This window comes from Chaetura pelagica, unplaced genomic scaffold (assembly GCF_000747805.2).
Source record: "Chaetura pelagica isolate M959 unplaced genomic scaffold, ChaPel_1.0 scaffold430, whole genome shotgun sequence".
In the NCBI taxonomy this organism is placed as follows: Eukaryota; Metazoa; Chordata; class Aves; order Apodiformes; family Apodidae; genus Chaetura; species Chaetura pelagica.
The window spans coordinates 1,147,712-1,171,859 of record NW_009952159.1 but is presented as its reverse complement, the minus strand read 5'-3'; the positions used below and the strand labels follow the sequence as shown (position 1 = coordinate 1,171,859).

At 46.3% G+C, this 24,148-nt stretch overlaps 1 protein-coding gene across 1 annotated transcript in view; it reads left to right on the top strand.

The window, feature by feature from the left end:
• Nucleotides 1-24,148, top strand: part of FCHSD2 (FCH and double SH3 domains 2) — a 212,918-nt gene that overhangs the window by 112,770 nt on the left and 76,000 nt on the right. Inside the window, 2 exon segments of the mRNA XM_010007193.1 lie at nucleotides 276-330; nucleotides 799-927. Coding sequence (XP_010005495.1) covers nucleotides 276-330; nucleotides 799-927 — 184 coding nt within the window.

Genomic DNA, 24,148 nt, shown 5'->3' with positions numbered 1-24,148 from the left:
AACTCTCCCAGCCTGGCTCCAGAGAACAGCTGCTCTAGCCCTCCCAGCATCTCCATGGCCCTTCTCTGGCCCCTCTCCAACAGCTCCATGTCTCTCCTGTGCTGGGGGCTCCAGAGCTGGACACAACACTCCAGGAGGGTCTCAGCAGATCAGAGTAGAGGGGCAGAATCCCCTCCCTGGCCCTGCTGGCCACACTTCTTTTCCTGCAATTTAGACATAAAAAGTTTCGTAGAACTGTCCAATACATTAATCTCTTCTTTTAATTTTTATTTTAGGTCCAAACTTAGTCTTTTCCAGTCCAGAATAAGCCTGCAGAAGGCAAGTGTAAAGGTGAGTATAAAAAAAACCAACAACTTTCAGGTTTCTTACAATGGTGCTTTGCAGCTCTTTTCATGAGGTGGATGAGCAAAGTTGTTTGGAATGTAGAGGTGATTGACACGTTGGAAGGTTTGTTGTTAGAACAATGGATAAGAGTGCTCCTGATGCAGTCAGTGCAGAATTACTTCTGGCCAAATTTCCAAGGCATTTTTTTTCTACTGGAAATTTGCCAGGAAATTTTTTCTAGGAATTTTTTCCTCATTATAACTGTTGTCAAAGACCAGATACTAAAAGTACAATTGAATGACAAAAAAGATACATTTGAAATCCCTTGGCATTAACAAATCTGTTAAGCTAGTAATCCCTCAAAGTTTTGACTATACTAATACCTACATATACATGTTAATTCACTGTTAATCCATATTTGGTCATTTAACATCTCCTGAGCACTTGTCTTTTAACTTCCATTTCTTGTTGTAGTTAAAAGCACGACGGTCCGAGTGCAATTCCAAGGCAATCCATGCAAGGAATGATTACCTGCTCACTTTGGCAGCTGCTAATGCTCACCAAGATCGTTACTATCAAACAGACTTAGTCAACATTATGAAGGTAAGGAAGTTTAATTTGTGTAGGGGAGTTGGGAAGGGTGAAAACGTGGGATGCAGAAGGAGTCAAGGACAGGATCTGGGGTTGTTTTGGGACTGCAGTGTTGACTTTTCAGTGTGCAGCATTAGATTAGAGCACAGTGCAGTAGTTAGATCCTCCAGTACTGTGCCCATTTGTCAGGGTGCAAAGCTAAGCAGTCCCCTTTACTTTTTAATTCACTTATTTTTCCTGGATAACACCCTCAGGTGAAGGAATCAAGTGTGTGACACCAAGACCTGTTGACCTAAAGAAGCTGGAGATTTTTTTTAGTTCTCTTTTTTTTTTTAGTTTTAGTTTAGTTTTTTTAAATCAAATTCTCTGACCAGAACATTTCTTTATGTGATGATTAATGAAAATATAGTAATGAACTCTTGGTTTCTAGCTATGAATTTTAGAGACCAGCAAATCAGCCTTGCTGTTCTCACACGGGGCAGCTGCCCAAGTTTAGGCAAGAGTAGGTACTTGAACTCACAGGAAAGAACATACTTTAAAAGTTCAAATGTGGTTGCTCATAGGGTTTTTTTTTAATATCAGCCTAGAGTTGCTTAAATGTTCACTGTTCACGTGTCTCAGGATTCAGTAGTTACAGATAAATTTTTAAATCAACCATTTAAAGCTAATTCACACTTGATGAGGTTGCATTTCGTAGATTGACATTTTCAAAGCTGATTTGAATTTACTATCTATAAACTGTTTCCAGGTGAGAGAATCAGACATGGCAACTCAGAAGACTGTACTTTCCATTTAAAATTGCATTATTGAAGAGCTATCACTATTATAATACTGTGTTATCAGCCTGGCTTTGCATATGGGGGGAGGGGAAATATCTATATGAGAAGCAGATAAAGTTAAAAAATGAGAGCACCAAATGAGGCCTCCAAGGGATTCTTGTAGGTCATTCCATTCTATCTTGACCAAGTTCACCCCTCCTCCAGCAATATGTGTGTGCTTCCTAGAGTAAATCCCAGCCTGTGTTATAAATTCATTGATATACTGTGTGTCTGACTTCCTGAAAGGTTAATCTGATCTGGTATCTCAGGGGAAATGCAGGGCTGATAGTCCTGGTGGCAGCAACCCTGGCTTGGCTCTGTGTGTGTGTGGTTGTGCTTTTCCATTCTGAAACATGAATAGTTGTGCTGACTAAATGTTCAGTATATGGAAGTGGTTATAAAGTAAGAATTTCCTTATAATACTGGAGATAAAATTATTAATGGATGCTTACATGAGATAATTCCATGCTTACTTGTGTGCTTGGCTGTCATCAGCTCATGCTCTTACTTGGAAGTAATTCCAGAAGTGAATTGAATATTCACCCCTCCAAAAAAACAACCCCAAAAAGGACATTAAAAAATGAGCAAAAACCCCAGGTAAATGGTGACAGGCTTTGGTAGGTTGTGGCTGCTCTTGTCTCAGGGCATGGTAACATAACCCCTGCCCAGGGATTCTGGTTTCCTCTCCATGTCTGGCTACATTTTCTGTGTGTTACAAACTAAGCTCATAGTGAGCTGGGCAGGATCTTCATCCCTTAAGAGTTTCCATCAATTTCTGTCTTTTGCATGATGGGGGCTTAGAAACCTGTGGGTACCCCAGGAATGTGGGGTTTATCTGTCTTGCAGTAAAACAGCAAACTAAAAACTGATGGATCAGTCTTGAAAGACTGAAAAATATAATGAGGGAGAAGAAGGTTGTGTTGGTGCTGTTCCTCTGCACATGGGCTGTTGTCTGTAGATGGGAAGTGGGCACAGGGTCCAGCTCGTGAAGTTGCTGCTGGCCTCTGGTGGTTTCTTTACCCAGTTACTGGGCTTCTTCTTATCCAGTATATTTGTGAGACCAACCCCTGTGCAGGGCTGGGTGCAGTTCTGGAGCCTGCCAAGACAAGAAGGACATGGACCTGCTGGAGAGAGTCCAGACGAGGCCACGGAGATGCTGGAAGGGCTGGAGCAGCTCTGCTCTGGAGCCAGGCTGGGAGAGTTGGGGTGTTCAGCCTGGAGAAGAGAAGGCTCCAGGGAGAGCTGAGAGCAGCTTCCAGGGCCTGAAGGGGCTCCAGGAAAGCTGGGGAGGGGCTTGGGACAAGAGCAGGGAGGGATGGGAGCAGGGGGAAGGGTTTCCAGCTGGCAGAGGGAGCTGGAGCTGAGATGGGAGGGAGAAATTCTGGGCTGTGAGGGTGGGGAGAGCCTGGCCCAGGTTGCCCAGAGAAGCTGTGGCTGCCCCATCCCTGGCAGTGTTGAAGGGCAGGTTGGATGGGGCTTGGAGCAGCCTGGGCTGCTGGGAGGTGTCCCTGCCCATGCAGGGGGTTGGATCTAGATGATCTTAAGGTCCCTTCCATCCCAAATTAGTCTGTGTTTCTATGATTCTTTTCTTGAACTTGTTTGGAAGCTTTTTTCAAAGTGAAGCTGTTTTTGATATGGAACCTCTCTGTGCAGCCTATTCTTCTACATAAATAACTGTGGTTTACTGAAAATTTAAGTTGCAAGTCCTTTCATTGAGCCAAATTCCTTTGGAAGGAAAGGATAACATTTAGGCTTCTTTTTTCTGCAGCTCTCAGGTATTTATAGTAGTTGAATCTCCTGGCCTGGTAAACAACTGGACTCTTAATTAAGAACTGTAAATTTGGATTTTTTTAACTCTTCTTGATGACCAAAAAATATGTGGGAGCACACCCACGTGTCCTTGCAGCAGGGTCATTCTCTGGAGCAAGGGAGAGGATAAGTCAAAGGCAAAGTCTCAAATGGAAATGGCAACTGAAGGCATTTTAGAAGAAGTGGGGGAAACCCACAGGTAGATCAGGTGTCTCAGTGGCTCCAGCTGCATCCCTCCAAGAGCTCGAATGTGAAATCAAATGTGAAACTGCTTAAATATAGACAACAGTGTGTAATGTGGTGCTAAAACCTCCGTGCCAACAGAGAGCAAAAAAGGTGTGTCCCAACCTTTGAGAAGGGCTCCAGAAGGAGCCCTGTGAATTATAGATGGAAAAATCTGACTTCCCTACCAGGCAGGGTGATAAAGCCAGCGCAGTGATGAATGGAGTCATAGGTCTTGGAATGGTTTGGGTTGGTAGAGACCTTAAAAAAGGATCATCTAGTTGCAACCCCCTGCATGGGCAGGGACACCTCCCAGCAGCCCAGGCTGCTTCAAGCCCCATCCAACCTGCCCTTCAACACTGCCAGGGATGGGGCAGCCACAGCTTCTCTGGGCAACCTGGGCCAGGCTCTCCCCACCCTCACAGCCCAGAATTTCTCCCTCCCATCTCAGCTCCAGCTCCCTCTGCCAGCTGGAAACCCTTCCCCCTGCTCCCATCCCTCCCTGCCCTTGTCCCAAGCCCCTCCCCAGCTTTCCTGGAGCCCCTTCAGGCCCTGGAAGCTGCTCTCAGGTCTCCCTGGAGCCTTCTCTTCTCCAGGCTGAACACCCCAACTCTCCCAGCCTGGCTCCAGAGCAGAGCTGCTGCAGCCCTCCCAGCATCTCCATGGCCCCTCTCCCAACAGCTCCATGTCTCTCCTCTGCTGAGGGCTCCAGAGCAACTCTCCCAATTGACTGCTTTTCTCCTTTTAACATATACTTCATGTGCTATTTTCTTGCCAGCTCATGCAAACTTGTCAAGATCTTTCTACACCTCTGACTCTTAAGCTTATACTGCTTCACTTTCAAATCATCACCTCTCTCTTCAGGTCCTTCTCCATATTGTTTATGTTAAACCATTATTATAAATAAAATAATAATTTTCTCAGTACTTTCAACATGGTTCCCACATGTATTTCAGGAGGAGATAAGTAAGAGAAACCAGGATTTGCTAGCAAGCCTCCTTCTGTTATAAACCCCAAATATTTACTTTAATCCCCTATCTTCTGTATCTCTTCATCAGTTTTTAATCTCTGAGAAAACCCTCAGTGCCCAACCTGCAGCAACGTTGTTCATTTACGTAAGCAGACACTGAGTGGGAAGTTTGCTGAGAGCTCCTGGCAAATTCAAGACATTAAATCAGGGGAATCACCTTTATCCTCAGGTTCATTGACTCTTTCAGGATCTCTTTTTGAAAGATGCTTTCCCTTCTCAAAAAAAATCATGTTGATTGCATGGTTTCATATCTATCACCCTGTGAACTGACAGAAGCTCAACATGAGCTGGCAATGTGCACCTGCAGACCAGAAAGCCTGAAGGAAAGCCCCTGAAGGGGCTCCAGGAAAGCTAGGGAGGGGCTTTCCAACAGACAGGGCAGTGAGAGCACAGGAGGTGATGGTTTCAAGCTGTAAGATTGATTGAGGTCAGACATCAGGAAGAAATTCTTCCCCGTGAGGGCAGGAAGGCGCTGGCCCAGGCTGCCAGAGAAGCTGTGGCTGCCCCATCCCTGGCAGTGTTGAAGGGCAGGTTGGATGGGGCTTGGAGCAGCCTGGGCTGCTGGGAGGTGTCCCTGCCCATGCAGGGGGTTGGAACCTGATGATCTTGAAGGTCCCTTCCAACCCAAACTATTCTGTGATTCTATGAAAATTGGTGCCTGCAGAATGAAGCTCTGTCAGCAGTGATCACCATTTATGAAAGAGATACTAGGACTGGAAAATGGAGTGAAGGATAAAGAATTGGAGTCTTTCTCCATTAAATGTTTCTAATGCTTCCTGTAGGTAACATCCCTGGGAAGGGAGGAGGTATTTTGAAAGGGCAGTAAAACCCTTTCTGGGCAGCAGGGTTCTTGTTTTAATAGTCTGAGTGGCTTTCTGGATGTTCCATGCTTTGATACAGTTGTAGTGTTAATTTGAACACGTTCATGTGTTGAGATTATAATTCTAAAGTTGTGCCTTTTATTTTAATATCAGTAAGTCCTTCATTCCATAGGGATGGCCACCAGTAAGTACATCTCCATTTTGCTGCCCATCAACTGATACACCTTCTCCTGTCTGAACTCTGCATGGCTGTTCATGCTTCTGAATCAGATCAAATTTCTCCTGAAGCTGTTCAGATTTTATCTGTCTTGGAGTTACTGCCTTTTTGCAGATACTCAGCTTCATTTCTTGGTTCTCTCTCCACTGAGACTCTTGGGCAGAATTCAGCATTCCTGAAAAAAAACACTTTCCATGCCAGCTGCCCCAGCTGAAAGCAAACTGGAAGATGAGTTGAGATTGTTGGGTGGAATCAGCAGCATCTCAGACATCATAGGACTTCCTCAGTTATTTAGTGCCTACCATTTCAGGATGACTTCTGCAAATTAGTGTTTGTCTCTGCTCTGTAGACCAGGTGAGATTCCTGCAACCATCCATGCGGTGAGATAAGACTCTAGTACCAGTTTCATTGGTTTGGTTGCAATCAGGTGTGTTACCTCAGGGCACCTCTTTTTGTATGTGGCAGAGATGTACATTTTAGATTATTTTCAGGCTGGTTTTCAGAGTTACTCAGTAACCTGTAGATAAATCCTAAAGAACACTTTAGAATGTTAATTATTTAATATAGAATCGTAGAAGAGGTATGTAGTATGTAAGTGTATATAATAATAAAATAACCCTCAGACTTGAAACACAAATTATTCCACCTCCCTTGCCTTCAGAATCTCCCTACTCCTCAGCTTAACTCAGTTTTACAACAGGGCCATTAGAAATAATGTGGAAAGTGGAGAAAACATAATTTTGTTCTGTGTTTAAAAACAAATCTTGTCTCTCCTTTGCTACAACAGTTGTTTTACATGGCTTGAAGTGTCTCTGCTCATGGCAGGGTGGTTGGAACCTGATGATCTTAGAGGTCCCTTCCAACCTTCACCATTCTATGACTCTGTGATTCTGTAATGTGATGGTTGCTTGGTAATGCTCCCTTGGACTCCATCAGGATGGATTTAACTGGAGAATTGAAACTTTCTGAGCTTTTCCAGTTGATAAAAACCTGAAAGACAGTGAAGACTTTAGAAATTCAAAAAGCCATGAAGAAATTTCAGCTGATACTTGCCTGCAGTGCCGTGCAAGAAAGTAGAACTTGTCTTTATTTACAAAGATTTCAGAGCTTGTTTCTGTTTGCAGCCACCATAAACAATCCCTTTGTAGGTTTTAGCTTTAATTAGATTGTTGCTTCGAGGATGAGAATTGTTCTGTGGGGGTTTTGTTGGTGAGAGGGTTGTTGGTCTCTGGCTTGCTTGAAGCTGTGGTTGGCTTGGCTGGAACACCAGCAGAGTCTGGCCATGAAATGCTGCCTGCTGCTGGCTTTGGGTTTTGGTTGCAGTGCAGCCCTCTCTGAAACCATCACTTGGGACCATCTGCACATGGAGACAGGGCTCACTTTGCTAGAAAGTTGCAATAACTTGGACATCACCTGGTATACATTGATGAACAGTGGGTTAAAATAAACCAGGATGAGGGGAAATGGTTTCAAACTGGAGATTAGGAGGTTTAGGTTGGGCATTAGGAAGAAATTCTGTGCTGTGAGGGTGGGGAGAGCCTGGACCAGGTTGGCCAGAGAAGCTGTGGCTGCCCCATCCCTGGCAGTGTTGAAGGGCAGGTTGGATGGGGCTTGGAGCAGCCTGGGCTGCTGGGAGGTGTCCCTGCCCATGCAGGGGGGTTGGATCTAGATGATCTTTAAGGTCCCTACCAACCCAGACCATTCTGTGATTCTGTGACATTTGATCCAAAGGTAGCAATTTCTGTAACTTTATTTAAAGTCTTTCATAGGTATTTAACCAAGTTGCAATTCTAAAGTTATGCCTTCAGTTTTATAGGGCCCAGCTGTCAAGATCCCTTGCTACACACATCCTTTGACTCCTGATTAGTGAAGAAGGCAAACTAGTGAAGTTTGCTGTAGGATGTGTACATCAAAGGGTGGTTGTTGTATCCTGGGGGAGTTGAACTGAATGCACAGAGGGAATGTTAATGCATAACTTGGCTTGTCCATAACCTGGACGATAACATGTTCATCAGTGATTTTTTATCAATAAAATCACAGAGTCACAGAATCTGAGGGGTTGGAAGGGACCTGGAAAGCTCCCCCAGCCCGACCCCCCTGCCAGAGCAGGGGCACCCAGAGCACATCACACAGGAACGTGGCCAGGGGGGTTGGAATGTCTCCAGAGAAGGAGACTCCACAGCCTCTCTGGGCAGCCTGGCCCAGGGCTCTGTCACTCTCACAGCAAAGAAGTTCTTCCTGAGATTCACATGGAACCTCCTGGGCTCCAGTTTGCACCCACTGCCCCTTGTCCTGTCACTGGACATCCCTGCACAAAGCCTGGCTCTGCCCTCCTGACACTGCCCTGAACAGATCTGTAACCAGGGATGAGGTGGCCCCTCAGTCTCCTCTTCTCCAAGCCCAACAGACCCAGCTCCCTCAGCCTTTCCTCAGCAGGGAGATGTTCCCCTCCCTCCAGCATCTCTGTAGCTCTGCCCTAGGCTCTCTCAAGCAGTTCCCTGTCCTTCCTGAACTGAGAGGCCCAGAACTGGACACAACATTCCAGATGCAACCTCACCCAGGCTGAACAGAGGGGGAGGAGAACCTCCCTTGACCTACTAACCACCCCCTTTCTAATCCACCCCAGATGCCATTGGCCTTCTTGGCCACAAGGGCACATTGCTGCTCATGCTCATCCTCCTGCCCACCAGGACCCCCAGGTCCCTTTCTCCTCCCCTGCTCTCCAGCAGCTCAGCCCCCAACCTGCACTGGTCCATGGGCTTGTTCTTCCCCAGATGCAAGACACTTGCCCTTGTTCAATTTCTTCAAGTTTCTCCCTGCCCAACTCTCCAGCTTATAAAAGTCCATACCATCATGAAGAGAAAGGAGAGGTGGTGATTTTTTTGCAGTGACAGGGTTGGTTTGTGCTGGCACAAGGTATTTGTGAAACTGTAGTCAGGGAAGTGTCATGTGTGTCGGGCTGGAGACACCTGACATTGCTCTGTAGTCAGAAGAAGCAAGTGTTGATTTTGATCATTGTATCTGACTCGGAAATGCTGCTCTTGTACCACCCTCTGACAAATGAATCACTAATGTACCTCGTCCTTATTTAGTTTTCTGGAACAGGCAACAAATCACCTTTTTCATTAGCAGGATTGCTGCTGACGTGCAACTGGCAGTAGTTTAGAATATGTTGCTTTCGTTTGCAAAGGTTTATGCAAAGAAAAAATGATGCACTTTGCTGTGCTGGTAGCTGTGAGAGCCATCACAAACCAAACAGTAGCTGGGAAGGAGAACCATTCTAGGTGTCACTTTAGGAAAAAATGGAATCCTGTTGCTTTTATCTGGATCTGTTCTTAATGTCCAGAATTTACATCTGGATGTAACAAAGTTGTTCCACAGACCTGGGCTCTGCATTCTTTGCCACTTCCCTGACAAGCTGCTTGGGAACAGTTGCCATCACCTGATGGCTAAGTTGTCTGTCTGGTGCTCAGGCTTCTGAAACTGAGGTCAGAAGGAAGTGTAAGATGGTAGCTGAAGCAAAATCAGGGTTGTTTTGATACCTGTCTTGTAAAAAACTTTAATTTTGTACTGCTGTAATCCTAATTCCTCTCTCAGTTCCTCTGAATATGATTCTGTAAAGGAGCTTACAATGAGGACATGTTAATCTAAAAAAGAGGAAGGGTCACGAACATTTAAAATAATTCTTGGGTTATTTTTAGTAGAAAGGGGGAAGTGAAGCTTCATTTGATTTCAAATTCAGGACTTTTATAGATGACATGAGTGTCAGCTCAGCAGTTTATTCCATTTCAGCCTGTGGCAGGTGGGTGCACGTGTGTGCATGAGAGTCATGGGGCTCAGAACTTCACATGAGCTCCACATGAACCAAGGTCTTGGACACTCTAAAATTTCTTTTTTTGTTTCTCTGATATGTTTCAACATCTTTTGCTCTCCAGGATTTCCTTGTAATGCTTGTATTTCAGTTTTCAAGTCTATACAGTCTTGTCTGTAGCTGAACAACCTTTAAGGGAATAATAATAAAAGAAACCCAAAAACCAAAAGGAATCACAAAATGGTCAGAGTGGGAAGGGACCTCTGGAGATCATCCAGTCCCACTCCCCTGCTAGAGCAGGATCACCCAGAGCACATCACCCAGGGCTGCATCCAGGGGCTGGAATATCTGCAGAGCAGGGGACTCCACACCCTCTCTGTCACCCTCCCAGGCAAGAAGTTTTCCCTCCTCTTTCAGTGGCACTTCCCATGTTCCAGCTTGTGCCCGTTGCCCCCCGTCCTGTCCCTGGGCACTGCTGAGCAGAGTCTGGCTCCATCCTCCTGCACCCCCCTGAGATACTGCCAGGCATTAAGAAGGTCTCCCCTCAGCCTTCTCTTCTCCAGGCTGAGCAGTCCCAGCTCTCTCAGCCTTTCCTCATCAGGGAGATGCTCCAACCCCCCAGGCATCTTTGCTGCCCTCCCCTGGACTCTCTCCAGCAGTTCCCTGTTTCTCTTGAACTGGGGAGCCCAGAACTGGTCCCAGTTCTCCAGCTGTGGCCTGACCAGGGCAGAGCAGAGGGGCACAATGACCTCTCTTGACCTACTGGCCACACTCTTCCTCATGCAGCCCAGGATTGCAGTGGCCCTCTTGGCCACAAGGACACATTCCTGGCTCATGGATCATGTACTATCTCCCAGGACCCCAGATCCTTCGGGGAACTGCTTTCCAGCAGGTCCACCCCTAACCTGTACTGGTGCCTGGGGTTCTTCCTCCCCAGGTGCAGGACCCTACCCTTGCTCTTGTTGAACCTCATGAGGTTCTTCTCTGCCCAGTTCAAAAAACCCCACAAACTGGCAACCAGCTGTGGGGAACTGCTTACAGATAGTGATGCATTTTTTAATTAAAAATTCTTGATAAGGCAGCAGACAGTAGCACCAGGTATTTCTAAATAAAACACTCTGCTTTTTTTTATAAAAAATATGTATTTCATCTCATACCTAGTGGGGTCTTTGGTGTATGAGGTCTGTGTCAGAGGAACAGTGTCAACAGCCAGTGGGCTTTGCTATATTTTTGTCTCTGTGTTTTCAGTAAGATTTTTTAGATTGTATTATCAGTCATCTTTTCTGTTTCTTCAGTACTTTCCAGTTTGCTTGACAGGAGGAAGTGCATTTGTATAACTTGGCTCTTGTTCTTGCTCAGAGTCCTCTGGTGACATGGCAGGTTTCAATACCAAGTTCATGTTCTGTAATGTCCCTGGAGCAGATGTTCACCCTTTCGTGGGTGATGACACCAAGGCAGGGTGGGGCTTTTTTAATTTGATAGATCAGTTTTTAAAAATCCAGGGAACCTTTGCCATTTTCACATCTCTGCCTGTTTTTTGAGCACTGACTTAAAGGGTTGTGAGAGAGGAAGAGACCTGTCTGGCTTCTGAGGAATGAGCTGAGTGTCATGAGCATCAACGTGGTTGAGCCATGGCAAGGGAACACCAAGAGTGAGTAGCATCTGGAGCATGTGGTGAAGAAGGAGAGGCTGAGAAAACTGGGTTTGTTCAGCCTAAGAAAAGACAAGGAGATCTCAACAGCCTTGATGATCTACAGCTACTAGTGGGAAGTGTAGGAAGAAGACTTGAGCCAGGCTTTTGGGTTTTTTGAAGCTGGGAGGCAGACAAATTGAAACCCACCTGTTTCTCTTGAACTGGGGAGCCCAGAACTGGTCCCAGTTCTCCAGCTGTGGCCTGACCAGGGCAGAGCAGAGGGGCACAATGACCTCTCTTGACCTACTGGCCACACTCTTCCTCATGCAGCCCAGGATTGCAGTGGCCCTCTTGGCCACAAGGACACATTCCTGGCTCATGGATCATGTACTATCTCCCAGGACCCCAGATCCTTCGGGGAACTGCTTTCCAGCAGGTCCACCCCTAACCTGTACTGGTGCCTGGGGTTCTTCCTCCCCAGGTGCAGGACCCTACCCTTGCTCTTGTTGAACCTCATGAGGTTCTTCTCTGCCCAGTTCAAAAAACCCCACAAACTGGCAACCAGCTGTGGGGAACTGCTTACAGATAGTGATGCATTTTTTAATTAAAAATTCTTGATAAGGCAGCAGACAGTAGCACCAGGTATTTCTAAATAAAACACTCTGCTTTTTTTTATAAAAAATATGTATTTCATCTCATACCTAGTGGGGTCTTTGGTGTATGAGGTCTGTGTCAGAGGAACAGTGTCAACAGCCAGTGGGCTTTGCTATATTTTTGTCTCTGTGTTTTCAGTAAGATTTTTTAGATTGTATTATCAGTCATCTTTTCTGTTTCTTCAGTACTTTCCAGTTTGCTTGACAGGAGGAAGTGCATTTGTATAACTTGGCTCTTGTTCTTGCTCAGAGTCCTCTGGTGACATGGCAGGTTTCAATACCAAGTTCATGTTCTGTAATGTCCCTGGAGCAGATGTTCACCCTTTCGTGGGTGATGACACCAAGGCAGGGTGGGGCTTTTTTAATTTGATAGATCAGTTTTTAAAAATCCAGGGAACCTTTGCCATTTTCACATCTCTGCCTGTTTTTTGAGCACTGACTTAAAGGGTTGTGAGAGAGGAAGAGACCTGTCTGGCTTCTGAGGAATGAGCTGAGTGTCATGAGCATCAACGTGGTTGAGCCATGGCAAGGGAACACCAAGAGTGAGTAGCATCTGGAGCATGTGGTGAAGAAGGAGAGGCTGAGAAAACTGGGTTTGTTCAGCCTAAGAAAAGACAAGGAGATCTCAACAGCCTTGATGATCTACAGCTACTAGTGGGAAGTGTAGGAAGAAGACTTGAGCCAGGCTTTTGGGTTTTTTGAAGCTGGGAGGCAGACAAATTGAAACCCAGGAGATGCTGGTTAAACATAAAGAAATGTTTTGCCTTGAAGGTGGTAAAACAGAATCAGGGGCTCAGGGAAGGGAGGAATGTCATAGCTTGGAGACATTCAGGACTTGACACAGCTTTGAGCAACCTGGTCTGTTTGGCCATTCTCTGAGCAGAGGTTGAATCAATCGGCCCCTTTCAACCCAACTTATTCTGTGTTTCTGTGAAATAACATTTTCTGCTAAGAAGATCCTGCTTGGGAACCCCTGACTACCAGTTTCCAGGGTTGTTTTTTTTCTGCCATTCACTGGCATGAACCAACAGTGCTAGAAAATCCATGTTTTTAATGAACTCTTGTCACTTTACTAGCATTGTTGGGAGTTTCTATGCAGCTGACAGCTGAGCTGACGTGTTCACAGCACAGTCATTCAGCACTTCTACCCAGCACTTTTAATGGTCATTTAAAGCAAATATAAATACAGACCTGACCTGCACAGATGAGACTCAGCTGAACCTGCCAGTGTTTATACAAGTGACCCAGGTTTGAGGACTTGGGTGGTTTGCAGTCAATAATTTGATTTATGCCCAGAAGTTAAATAGTATGCATATGACAAAACTGTTCATTCCTCTGATGAGTCTATTTGAATTAAAAAGTAAGTTGACATGTAGCTGAAGGTCTTAAATTATCTCAGCAATGTTCATAGAATCAAAAAATCATAGAATCAGAGAATGGTTTGTGTTAGAAGGGACCTTAAAGATCATCAGGTTCCAACCCCCCTGCATGGGCAGGGACACCTCCCAGCAGCCCAGGCTGCTCCAAGCCCCATCCAACCTGCCCTTCAACACCCCCAGGGATGGGGCAGCCACAGCTTCCCTGGGCAACCTGGGCCCGGGTCTCGCCACCCTCACAGCACAGAATTTCTCCCTCCCGTCTCAGCTCCAGCTCCCTCTGCCAGCTGGAAACCCTTCCCCCTGCTCCCATCCCTCCCTGCCCTTGTCCCAAGCCCCTCCCCAGCTTTCCTGGAGCCCCTTCAGGCACTGGAAGCTGCTCTCAGCTCTCCCTGGAGCCTTCTCTTCTCCAGGCTGAACACCTTAACTCTCTTGCTGGTCAAATGTTATCCTGGAAGTGGGTGACCAGTGTGTGTCCTGTACAAATAAAAGGTTCACATTTGCATGAGTTCATCTTTCTGTGGACTACAGAACAAGCAGAACTCATGGTATAACTGTAAGAAATCATTTGACATACTTGTTATTGTTTTAGGCTTTTAATAATGATTTAGAAGCACCCAGGGAATGAGTTTTATAAAATGGAGGTTCTTTCCTAACTGAAAAAAAATAGCATGAGGATAAAATAATTGTGAAGTCACTAGATGTTGCTGTTTTCTTCTGTAGATCTTCTACTAATTCAGTACTAGCTATTATTTTAAGATCCTGTGTAACACCCTTTAAAATTGAGAGGGAATTTATGCAAGTGGAAGAACTATTGTTTCACTTCCCGTTCTTGTCAGCTGCAAGCCACAAAGGTTTTGTAATTAGAATTAAGGCAGCCATGGATTGTTTTATCTGCAGTATCAGATGGGCACAGCAGCTTTCCTTCACAGATGTTGCTCTCTCATGTTCATTGCTATCAATGGAGGGTGGGTGAAGGGAGGCAGTTGCCCAACACATGATCTGAGCAGCACAGAAGATGCTTGTTGTGGCCTTCACAACAGCTGATACCACACAGGTTTCCCTTCCAGGGACATCACTCTGTGTGCACATAAAACCCTGGGGAAATGAATTATTTTAATAAGGCCCTGTTTGTAGTGTGATTAAACATCCACAGAAATTGTTGAATAATTAATACAGGTCTGTGCTCTCATGTTCAGGCTTTCTCTTAAATGCTTATATATCACACTTCCCTGTTGATAGAGCCACGAAGATGATCCAAGGGCTGGAGCAGCTCTGCTCTGGAGCCAGGCTGGGAGAGTTGGGGTGTTCAGCCTGGAGAAGAGAAGGCTCCAGGGAGACCTGAGAGCAGCTTCCAGTGCCTGAAGGGGCTCCAGGAAAGCTGGGGAGGGGCTTGGGACAAGGGCAGGGAGGGATGGGAGCAGGGGGAAGGGTTTCCAGCTGGCAGAGGGAGCTGGAGCTGAGATGGGAGGGAGAAATTCTGTGGTGTGAGGGTGGGGAGAGCCTGGCCCAGGTTGCCCAGGGAAGCTGTGGCTGCCCCATCCCTGGGGGTGTTGAAGGGCAGGTTGGATGGGGCTTGGAGCAGCCTGGGCTGCTGGGAGGTGTCCCTGCCCATGCAGGGGGGTTGGAACTACATGATCTTTAAGGTCCCTTCCAACCCGAACCATTCTATGATACCCAAGTGCTACTTAAAAGAATTTCATCTCCTTCTTAATATCTGTGGTAAAGTCTAATATTTTCAGTTTCAAATCCATCACTTACACCCTGACAGGTCCAATTATTGATCACACAGACTTTCCAGGCCAACTCAAGACAAAAGAGTGGATCTGAATCACAACAATTTCTGTTGGACAGAAACTGAGTGATGGTCACATTCCCCACTGACTGTCAGCTCTATCTCACCTCGTGTTTTAACCACAAGTCAATTCCCTGTTTCAGCATTTGATCCAAAACCAGCTGATTATTTCAAGGGGACTAAGTATTTATTCCTCCATGGGTGGGGAGGGAATAGTGTAAAGACAGATCATAGCAAAGCCTGCTCTAGGAATCTGGGCAACTTAGTTAGTGATCTTAAAACAACAGTTCTTTTTCATGGGATAATAAAACTATTTCTTGATAAGGCTTCTGACTTGTCAGCGAGTTTTCCCCTGGCATTTTGACAGAAATAACTTGAGAAAAGGGTTGATTGCAAAAAAAAATGTGTGATTTTACAGATGCTCATGAAAGGTATTTCCTGTGTAGGAGATTATGTACAAGTTGTCATGGATTTGCTTATATGGGAATGAGAACAGGAGCTGGTATCATGGGTGCAGTGAGTGGGAGCAACGTGGGGAGGAATAAAGAGAAATAAACTCCAGAGAAAAAAATCTCAGGAGAAATAGTCTCCAGAAGGATGAGCCACCCTCCAGGATGACCTGGACAGGCTGCAGGAGTGGGCCAGCAGGAACCTCATGGAGCTCAACAGGGAGGAGTGTGAGGTCTTGTACCTGGGAACGTGTAACCCAGGAGTGCAGTTCAGACTGGGATCCACCTGGCTGGAGAGCAGCCCCAGGAAAGGGACCTGGGGGTCTTGGTGGAGAACAGGCTCACCATGGTGACCAGTTGGCTGCAGGGCAAAGAAACCACCAGGGTGCTGGGCTGCATCACCAGGGGCATCACCAGCGGAGAGCATCCTGCTCCACTGGGTGCTGGTCAGACCACACCTGGAGTATTGCCTTCAGTTTTGTTCTCTGCTCTACAAAAAGGATGGGACAGGCTGGAGAGGGTGCAGAGAAGGGCCACAAGGATGATCAGAGGACTGGAGGACCTGCCAGATGAGGAGAGGCTGAGAAAACTGGGTTTGTTCAGCCTGGAGAAGAGAAGGCTTCAGGGAGACCTTATCACCATGTTCCAGTCCTTAAAGGGTGGCTCCCAAGAAGATGGAGACTCCCTATTGACAAGGAGTCCCATGGAAAAGACAAGGGGTCATGGGCACAAGTTGCTCCTGGGGAGATTCCCATTGGACACAAGAGGGAAATGTTTCCCCATCAGGACAATCCAACACTGGAACAGTCTCCCAAGGGAAGTGGTGGATTCCCCCACATGGGGCAGTTTGAAGTCTCAGCTTGACAGGGTGCTGAGCCACCTCCTATCAACTGGAGTAGGACCTGGGAAGGTTGGACCAGCTGATCCTTGAGGTCCCTCCCAACCTGGCATTCTAGGATCCAATAAATGCAATGCAGTAGAAAACTATTGGAAAGCCAAAAAAATTCCAAATCACTGCTAGGAAGAGAGCAGAAGAAAAGCAGTGGAAGGGCTAAGATCAGGAAGGAGATACTTAACAGGAATCTGGGCAGTCATGTTGAGAAATCTAGTTTAAGGACTTAACAGGAAACTTTAATTATTTTTTTTATTATTATTTTTATTTTTGGCTTTTAAAGATTTTATGTAGAAACCATTGAGGATTTGGATCAGGCTTCAGTATTTTTTCTGTCAAATGTCATAAACCTGCCTATTTTCAACAGGAAATGAAAGTTGACCCTCTTGCTTCAAAGCTGCCCTGTAATACAATAAGAGCAGTTCCTGAAGTCCTTGGCTGTGCCAGGGAACAACCTCCTGCCCTGGGAGCTCTGTAGCTGGTGAGAAGAAGTGACCAAACTCAGGAAGCACCTGGGGTGCTCTGGTCAGAAGGCAGATGGGGCTACACTGAGAAGTTTTTAACTAGGAATATGCAACGTTCCTGTTTTAGAAGTCATGGAGACAGCCACCCCAAATAGATCCTTCATGGGGTTTTGGCTGGTTGGGATGTTTGTTTTTAGCGGCTCCGGATTCATGTGAAGAACTGAAGACACCAGGCAACAGATACTTTTGTTCCTCAGCATTTTTATCTGCTGTTGCTTTTAACCACCTGAAGTTTCTGTGAGTTACCTGGGATTTACACATATTTATAGTGGGACTTTGTGGAAAGCTGGTGAACTGGTTTTAAGGCTAAATGTGTGGGTGGAAGTTTTCATAGGATGGCAGAACTGTTTGGGTCAGAAGGGACCTGGAAGATCACCCAGCCCAACCCCCCTGCCAGAGCAGGGGCACCCAGAGCACATCACACAGGAACGTGGCCAGGGGGGTTGGAATGTCTCCAGAGAAGGAGACTCCACAGCCTCTCTGGGCAGCCTGGCCCAGGGCTCTGTCACTCTCACAGCAAAGAAGTTCTTCCTGAGATTCACATGGAACCTCCTGTGCTCCAGTTTGCACCCAGTGCCCCTTGTCCTGTCACTGGACATCACTGCACAAAGCCTGGCTCCCTCCTCCTGACACTGCCCTGAACGTGTTTGTAACCAGGGATGAGGTGGCCCCTCAGTCTCCTCTTCTCCAAGCCCAACAGACCCAGCTCCCTCAGCCTTTCCTCAGCAGGTTTTTTTCAGAACAGAGGGGGAGGAGAACCTCCCTTGACCTACTAACCACCCCCTTTCTAATGCACCCCAGATGCCATTGGCCTTCTTGGCCGCAAGGGCACATTGCTGGCTCATGGTTTTTAGAAAGATTTAAGCAGTATTATGCAGTGCTAAAGTAAGTTTTAGAAGGAGCTGAGTTTTAATGCAATTATGTTCATCAAATGATGTTCTGAGCGTAAAATATATTTAGATGTTTTTAATCAGGCCACACGGAAGAAATGATTTAATTAAAAAATAATTGGACACCATTGGATCCCATTTTGTTCCTTTTTCTATTGATTATCATCATAGCATCATAGAATGGTTAATGTTGGAAGGGACCTTAAAGACCATCAGGTTCCAACCCCCCTGCCATGGGCAGGGACACCTCCCACCAGCCCAGGCTGCACAAGCCCCATCCAACCTGCCCCTCAGCACCTCCAAGGAGGGGGCAGCCACAGCTTCTCTGGACAACCTGTTCCAGTGCCTTCCTGCCCTCATGGGGAAGAATTTCTTCCTGATGTCTGACCTAAATCTCCCCTCTTTGAGTTTAATCCCATCACCCCTTGTCCTGTCACTGCCCTCTCTGGTGAAAATCCCCTCCCCAGCTTTCCTGGAGCCCCTTCAGGCCCTGGAAGGTGCTCTAAGGTCTCCCTGGAGCCTTCTCTTCTCCAAGCTGCTTTTTGTCACCATCATCCATCAAATAGTAGAGGCTCATAAAATATTCTCCATTTCTGGAGAAAATGGAACAAGCAGTGACCCCATCAATCCTTGTTGAGCAATATGGGTTGTCATGGTGCAGTTTCGTGCCAGGCTTTGTTGGGGGGAGCTTGGGAGGAATCTGCTGAAAACCTTTCAGAAGGTTTTTAATTACAGGCTTCAGACTAAAATTATTTTTCTCCTCACCCCCTGGTGCTTAGAAGGACTACATGCAGAAGTAGTGAGCAGGATTCCCCTGGGAATAAGAGAGCATGGACTGCTAAAAGTAATAAAGCATAATTGGCACGTGGAATTCCCCAGTGATATTTGGGAAACATGGATTTATCTCCTACTGCTGCAGTGCAGCTGCTGTACCTTTGGCAAACCCCTGTGATGGGGTTTTTTCCTTTATTGTTTGAGATAATTTCTTTCATTGTTCTCTGATTCTATAATTGTTACAATAATCACAGCACTGTGACTCGGAGCCATTTTCCTTTTAAGAACATGTTGCTCGTTTGTGTAGATCCCAAAATTTGCTAAAAATAGTTGCATTTGCTTTGGTCTTTCAAGTTTTCAATGACTGGTAAAAAAGTATTTAGTAATCCTGTAGTTGAGTGTCTTTGGAGGAACTGTGGGGTTTGCTGTGTGGTTGCTTCTAATGGGATGAGGTTCAACAAGGCAAAGTGTCAGGTCCTGCACTTTGGCTGTAATAACCCCCAGCAGCACTACAGGCTGGGGAAGAGTGGCTGGAAAGTGCCCAGCAGAGAGGGAACTGGGGGTGCTGGTTGACAGCTGGTTGGACATGAGCCAGCAGTGTGCCCAGGTAGCCTGGAAGGCCAATGGCATCCTGGCTTGTATCAGGAATGGTGTGGCCAGCAGGAGCAGGGAGGTGATTCTCCCCCTGTGCTCAGCACTGGGGAGGCCTCACCTCCAGTCCTGGGGGCAGCTCTGGGCCCCTCACTGCAAGAAGGGTCTGGAGGTGCTGGAGCAGGTCCAGAGGAGACAACGAGGCTGGGGAAGGGACTAGAGGGAAAGTCTGATGAGGAGAGGCTGAGGGAGCTGGGCTTGTTCAGCCTGGAGAAGAGGAGACTCAGGGGGGACCTTCTCACTCTCTACAACCACCTGAAGGGAGGTTGGAGAGGAAGCACTTCCTCATGGAAAGGGTGATCAGACCTTGGGATGGACTGCCCAGGGCAGTGGTGGAGTCCCCATCCCTGGAGGTGTTCAAGGACAGGCTGGATGTGGCACTTGGTGCCCTGGTCTAGAGATGTGGTGGTGTTGGGTCGTGGGTTGGACTTGATGATCTTAAAGGTCTTTTCCAGCCTTGGTGATTCTGTGGTTCTGTAACATAAAACATGTTCTGCCATTTCTCATACTGTTTAATTAACTGTCATTTCATTTTCAAATTTTAAGAATGCATTTTGAGTTTGAAAACATCTTCATTATCCTGAAAAAGACCCGTTTGTGTTGTGGATTAGATGGTGCAATGTGTTGTTTGTAGGACCACATCAAACTGCAGGTTTATGTCTGTGGGGCTTGATAAGAATCTGAAATGCTCAGTAACAGATAAAATTTATTAAAATCTTTAATCTTGCAATATTGCCCTCACTAAACACGGAATAACATCTTTTGAAAAGCTTTTGCACTGAACAGTTTGCTGGAAGGAACAGGTAACTTGAAACTGATCTACAGAAAAAAAAACCAAACCAAAAACAACCCAAAAACTTATGGAAGTGATAAATCCAAAGAGCAATTTGAGCAACAGCCTCTTTTGGAGCAGGAAAGGTTTTGTTGAATGGATTTATTTGAAGAAGTGAACGAAAAGCACACTGGACAAGAAAAGCCATCTGCTGTAAACTATAGTAGTACCTAGAACAGTTGGACCAGATGATCCTTGAGTCTGCTTTTTATTTCTGATTTTTTTTTGGTCATTTCTCTTCTCCTGAGCAGTAAGGATGTGTCCCTGGAATGTCTTTCATTCCCTTCCTCACAGCTGGCTGGTTAAGAACCTGCTTGTGTAGAAGGTGCAGTCATGCAGGGTGGTGATTTCATATAATCATATAAATCATATAAAAAGAAGCAGGAGAAGCTAATAAGCTTGACAGCAACAAGAGAACAGCAAGAGAGTTACAAAAATGTCTTTAAATTATATACTGTGAAACTGCAAGAAGGAACAGAACCCAGAGAGGTGGCAGAGGATCTTTCTGCAGGGACTCTTCAGCTACTGGGCCAAAACCTTCTTGATTTCAAGGAGATGTGAACAGGTTGGTGGCTGGGGAGGCAGAAGAGTTTGTTCTTAGTGCAGTAAGGGTTAGCAAGGTGAAAACTCTGCACATTACTACCCTTTTTGTTGGTATGGCTGGTATTTTGTGTCTGATAATGCTCAACATTCAAAGAAATGAGGTGCTGAAGCGTCGAGGGCAACTGAGGTACCTAGGACACTTGGCTGTCCACCTGTACTGTTGGTATCTCCTGAAATACTTAGCAGAGTACAGCTTGAAGATGGCTTGTGAGAGAGGCAGCAACCAAAAGCTGTTTTGATTGGGAAATTCAAGTAAAAGTAGAGTGGTTTTGCTGCAGTGTGTCATTTTCACAAAGTGTTCAAGGGACCATCATAAGCAGATGAACAATATTCTTCACAGGAGTGCACACCTTGGGTAAGGAACAAATGCTGGTGGAACTCTGTTGTTATTTAACAGCTTTTTAGCCTGTTCACATCCCAGGTGGCTGCATAAGGTAAACCAAGGGTTTCTTTCAGTCCCATCCTCCTTTTACACTTGCCTCTTTGGGACTGGTCCCAGCTCTCAGAGCTCTGCCGCCTGCCCCAAGTGAAGCTGGAGCTTCCCTCCCTCTCTCCTGATGTGTCTTCTTTAGGGTACTTGTGTTTCCCTTTTGTGGAACCCCACTGAATTCCAAATGTTCACAGGACAAGCAGAACAAGCTTGTGTTTCTTCACTGAAAATGAGTTGAACCTGGACCTCACCATAAAGCAGCTCTGATTGTGCAAGATGATCCTGGGATGAAGATAATTGTATGGCCTTAGTTTAGCACTGGTTTACTTTGGAAGAAGTGTGGCCAGTAGGTCGAGAGAGGTCATTGTGTCCTTCTGCTCTGCCCTGGTCAGGCCACAGCTGGAGAACTGGGACCAGTTCTGGGCTCCCCAGTTCAGGAGATACAGGGAACTGCTGGAGAGAGTCCAGGGGAGGGTGACAAAGATGACTGGGGGGTTGGAGCATCTCCCTGATGAGGAAAGGCTGGGAGAGCTGGGACTGCTCAGCCTGGAGAAGAGAAGGCTGAGGGGAGACCTTCTTAATGCCTGGCAGTATCTCAGGGGGGTGCAGGAGGATGGAGCCAGACTCTGCTCAGCAGTGCCCAGGGACAGGACGAGGGGCAACGGGCACAAGCTGGTACATGGGAAGTGCCACTGAAAGAGGAGGGGAAACTTCTTGCCTGGGAGGGTGACAGAGCCCTGGGACAGGCTGCCCAGGGAGGGGGTGGAGTCCCCTTCTCTGCAGATATTCCAGCCCCTGGATGCAGCCCTGGGTGATGTGCTCTAGGTGATCCTGCTTTAGCAGGGGAGTGGGACTGGATGGTCTCCAGAGGTCCCTTCCCACTCTGACCATTCTGTGATTCTGTGATTTCAGTAGTGACAAATGCTGCAGTGGTGGAAGAATTTAAAAAGAGACTTTAAAGGAAGCAAGATTCTCTTCTGTGTTAGAAATTGATGCCTAGAATAAATTAGTACCAGGAATCAGTGTTTTGAAGGGAAACGTCACTGTGGAATGTAGCTGTTCAGTGAAAAGGATGGGTTTTCCTGACCTTCCTTCCTTTCTCTCCCAATGTCCTTGGGTAAGACTGTTCTGTATCACTGGTCTGAATACTGCTGAGTTCTGCAAAGCCAACTGATCCAAGATGACTTTATTATTTCTGAGTTTTAGATGAGTTTTTAAAATATTCTGTCCTTCCCTGTCCAGTACTCTGAGATCTGTTGCTATGCTTGAGATAAAACATATATGTATTTTAACCTCTCAGAGATCCAGAAGGATTCTTAAGCTAATGTCTCAGCAGCAATAATTCCTGTTAACAATTTAGCTATAATTGTACAAACCCCAACCTTTCCTTTTTCTGCTCTTTTTTATATCTGAGGTGTTTGTGTAGAATGATTCAAACACCAGGAGTCTCATTTACCAAAATCACTCAACTGAAAATTCCCAGACTGTGCCATCCATGAGATCACACTGGTTATTTAATGGATTATAAGTTTTAAGCACAAGTACTCAAAAAGCTTCACTTAGTGTGCTTCTTGTGTCATTTTATTATTTTTTTTTAATATTAGGTGAGAAATAGTTTAAGAGTGGTGTTACAGGCTGAAAAAGAGAGTTCATGGGTTACAGGTGAGGGATAGCAAAAACAGGGGTTCTAATGCAATTGAGAATAGGGTGGGACCAGAATTTAGTTTGAATTTCTAGTACACTAACTAAAATAGATACCAGAAAGCATCTGTGAGACCAATCTCCCTTTTTATTTTAGCTTTTTGCTGGGATTGCTAAACAGGAAAACACCTCATGTTGCTGTGGTGCAACACCATTGACTTCACAGGAGAGTTACCACTCCACAAACACAATGATTTTTGTTCAGTCCATTTCAAACTGTTCCTTATCTTTTCATTTTCAGACTGTGGGCTGGGTGAGGCAGGGTCAGGTCTAATTTTCTTACGTTACCTCCACCCATGTAAGGAAATTCTTTGCCTTCAACATCAGCTGTATTGTTTCCGACAAGGAGGGGGCAGCTGGTGGAGGATTTTGTTGAGGTTTTTCATGTTTGGCAAAGGCCAAATTCAGAATTAGCACGAGTGGACTGTTGAGTTGCAGCAGCTCGTGAAAGGGTGGATGTTGAGCATGAATCACAGGATCATCAGGGTTGGAAAAGACACCTCAGATCACCCAGTGCAACCGTCCATGCAGGGTGGGGAGGAGGGAATAACACATCCCACCCAAACAAACAACAACAACAACAAAAATCCCACAATCAACACACCCCACAAAACCAACAGCAAGACACAACCCACAAACATCCCTCCCTGCCCACCAGAGCGTGCCCTGAAGTAACACTTGTACATGTTTCTTGAGCACCTCCAGGGATGGTACCTCCACCACCTTCCTGGGCAGCTGTTCCAGGGCCTGACCACTCTTTCAGTACAGAAATTCTTCCCAATATCCAATCTGAACCTCCCCTGGTCAAACTTCAGGCCATTTCCTCTGGTCCTCTCATTATCCACTTGGGAGAGGAGCCCAACACCCACCTCCCTACACCCTCCTTTCAGGTAGTTGTAGAGAGCAATGAGGTCTCCCCTCAGCCTCTTCTTCCCCAAATTAAACATCCCCAGTTCCCTCAGCTGTTTCTCATATGACTTGTTCTCCAGACCCTTCCCCAGCTTGGTGGCTCTTCTCTGGACCTGCTCCAGCCCCTCAATGTCCTCTCTGCAGTGAGGGGCCCAGAACTGAACACAGTGCTCAAGGTGCAGCCTCACCAAGGCCAAGCATTTCTCCCTAATCATAGAATCATAGAGTGGATTGGGTTGGTAGGGACCTTGAGGATCAAATAGTCCCACCCCCCCTGCAGGGGCAGGGACCCCTCCCAGCAGCCCAGGCTGCTTCAAGCCCCATCCAACCTGCCCTTCAACACCCCCAGGGATGGGGCAGCCACAGCTTCCCTGGGCCACCTGGCCCCGGGTC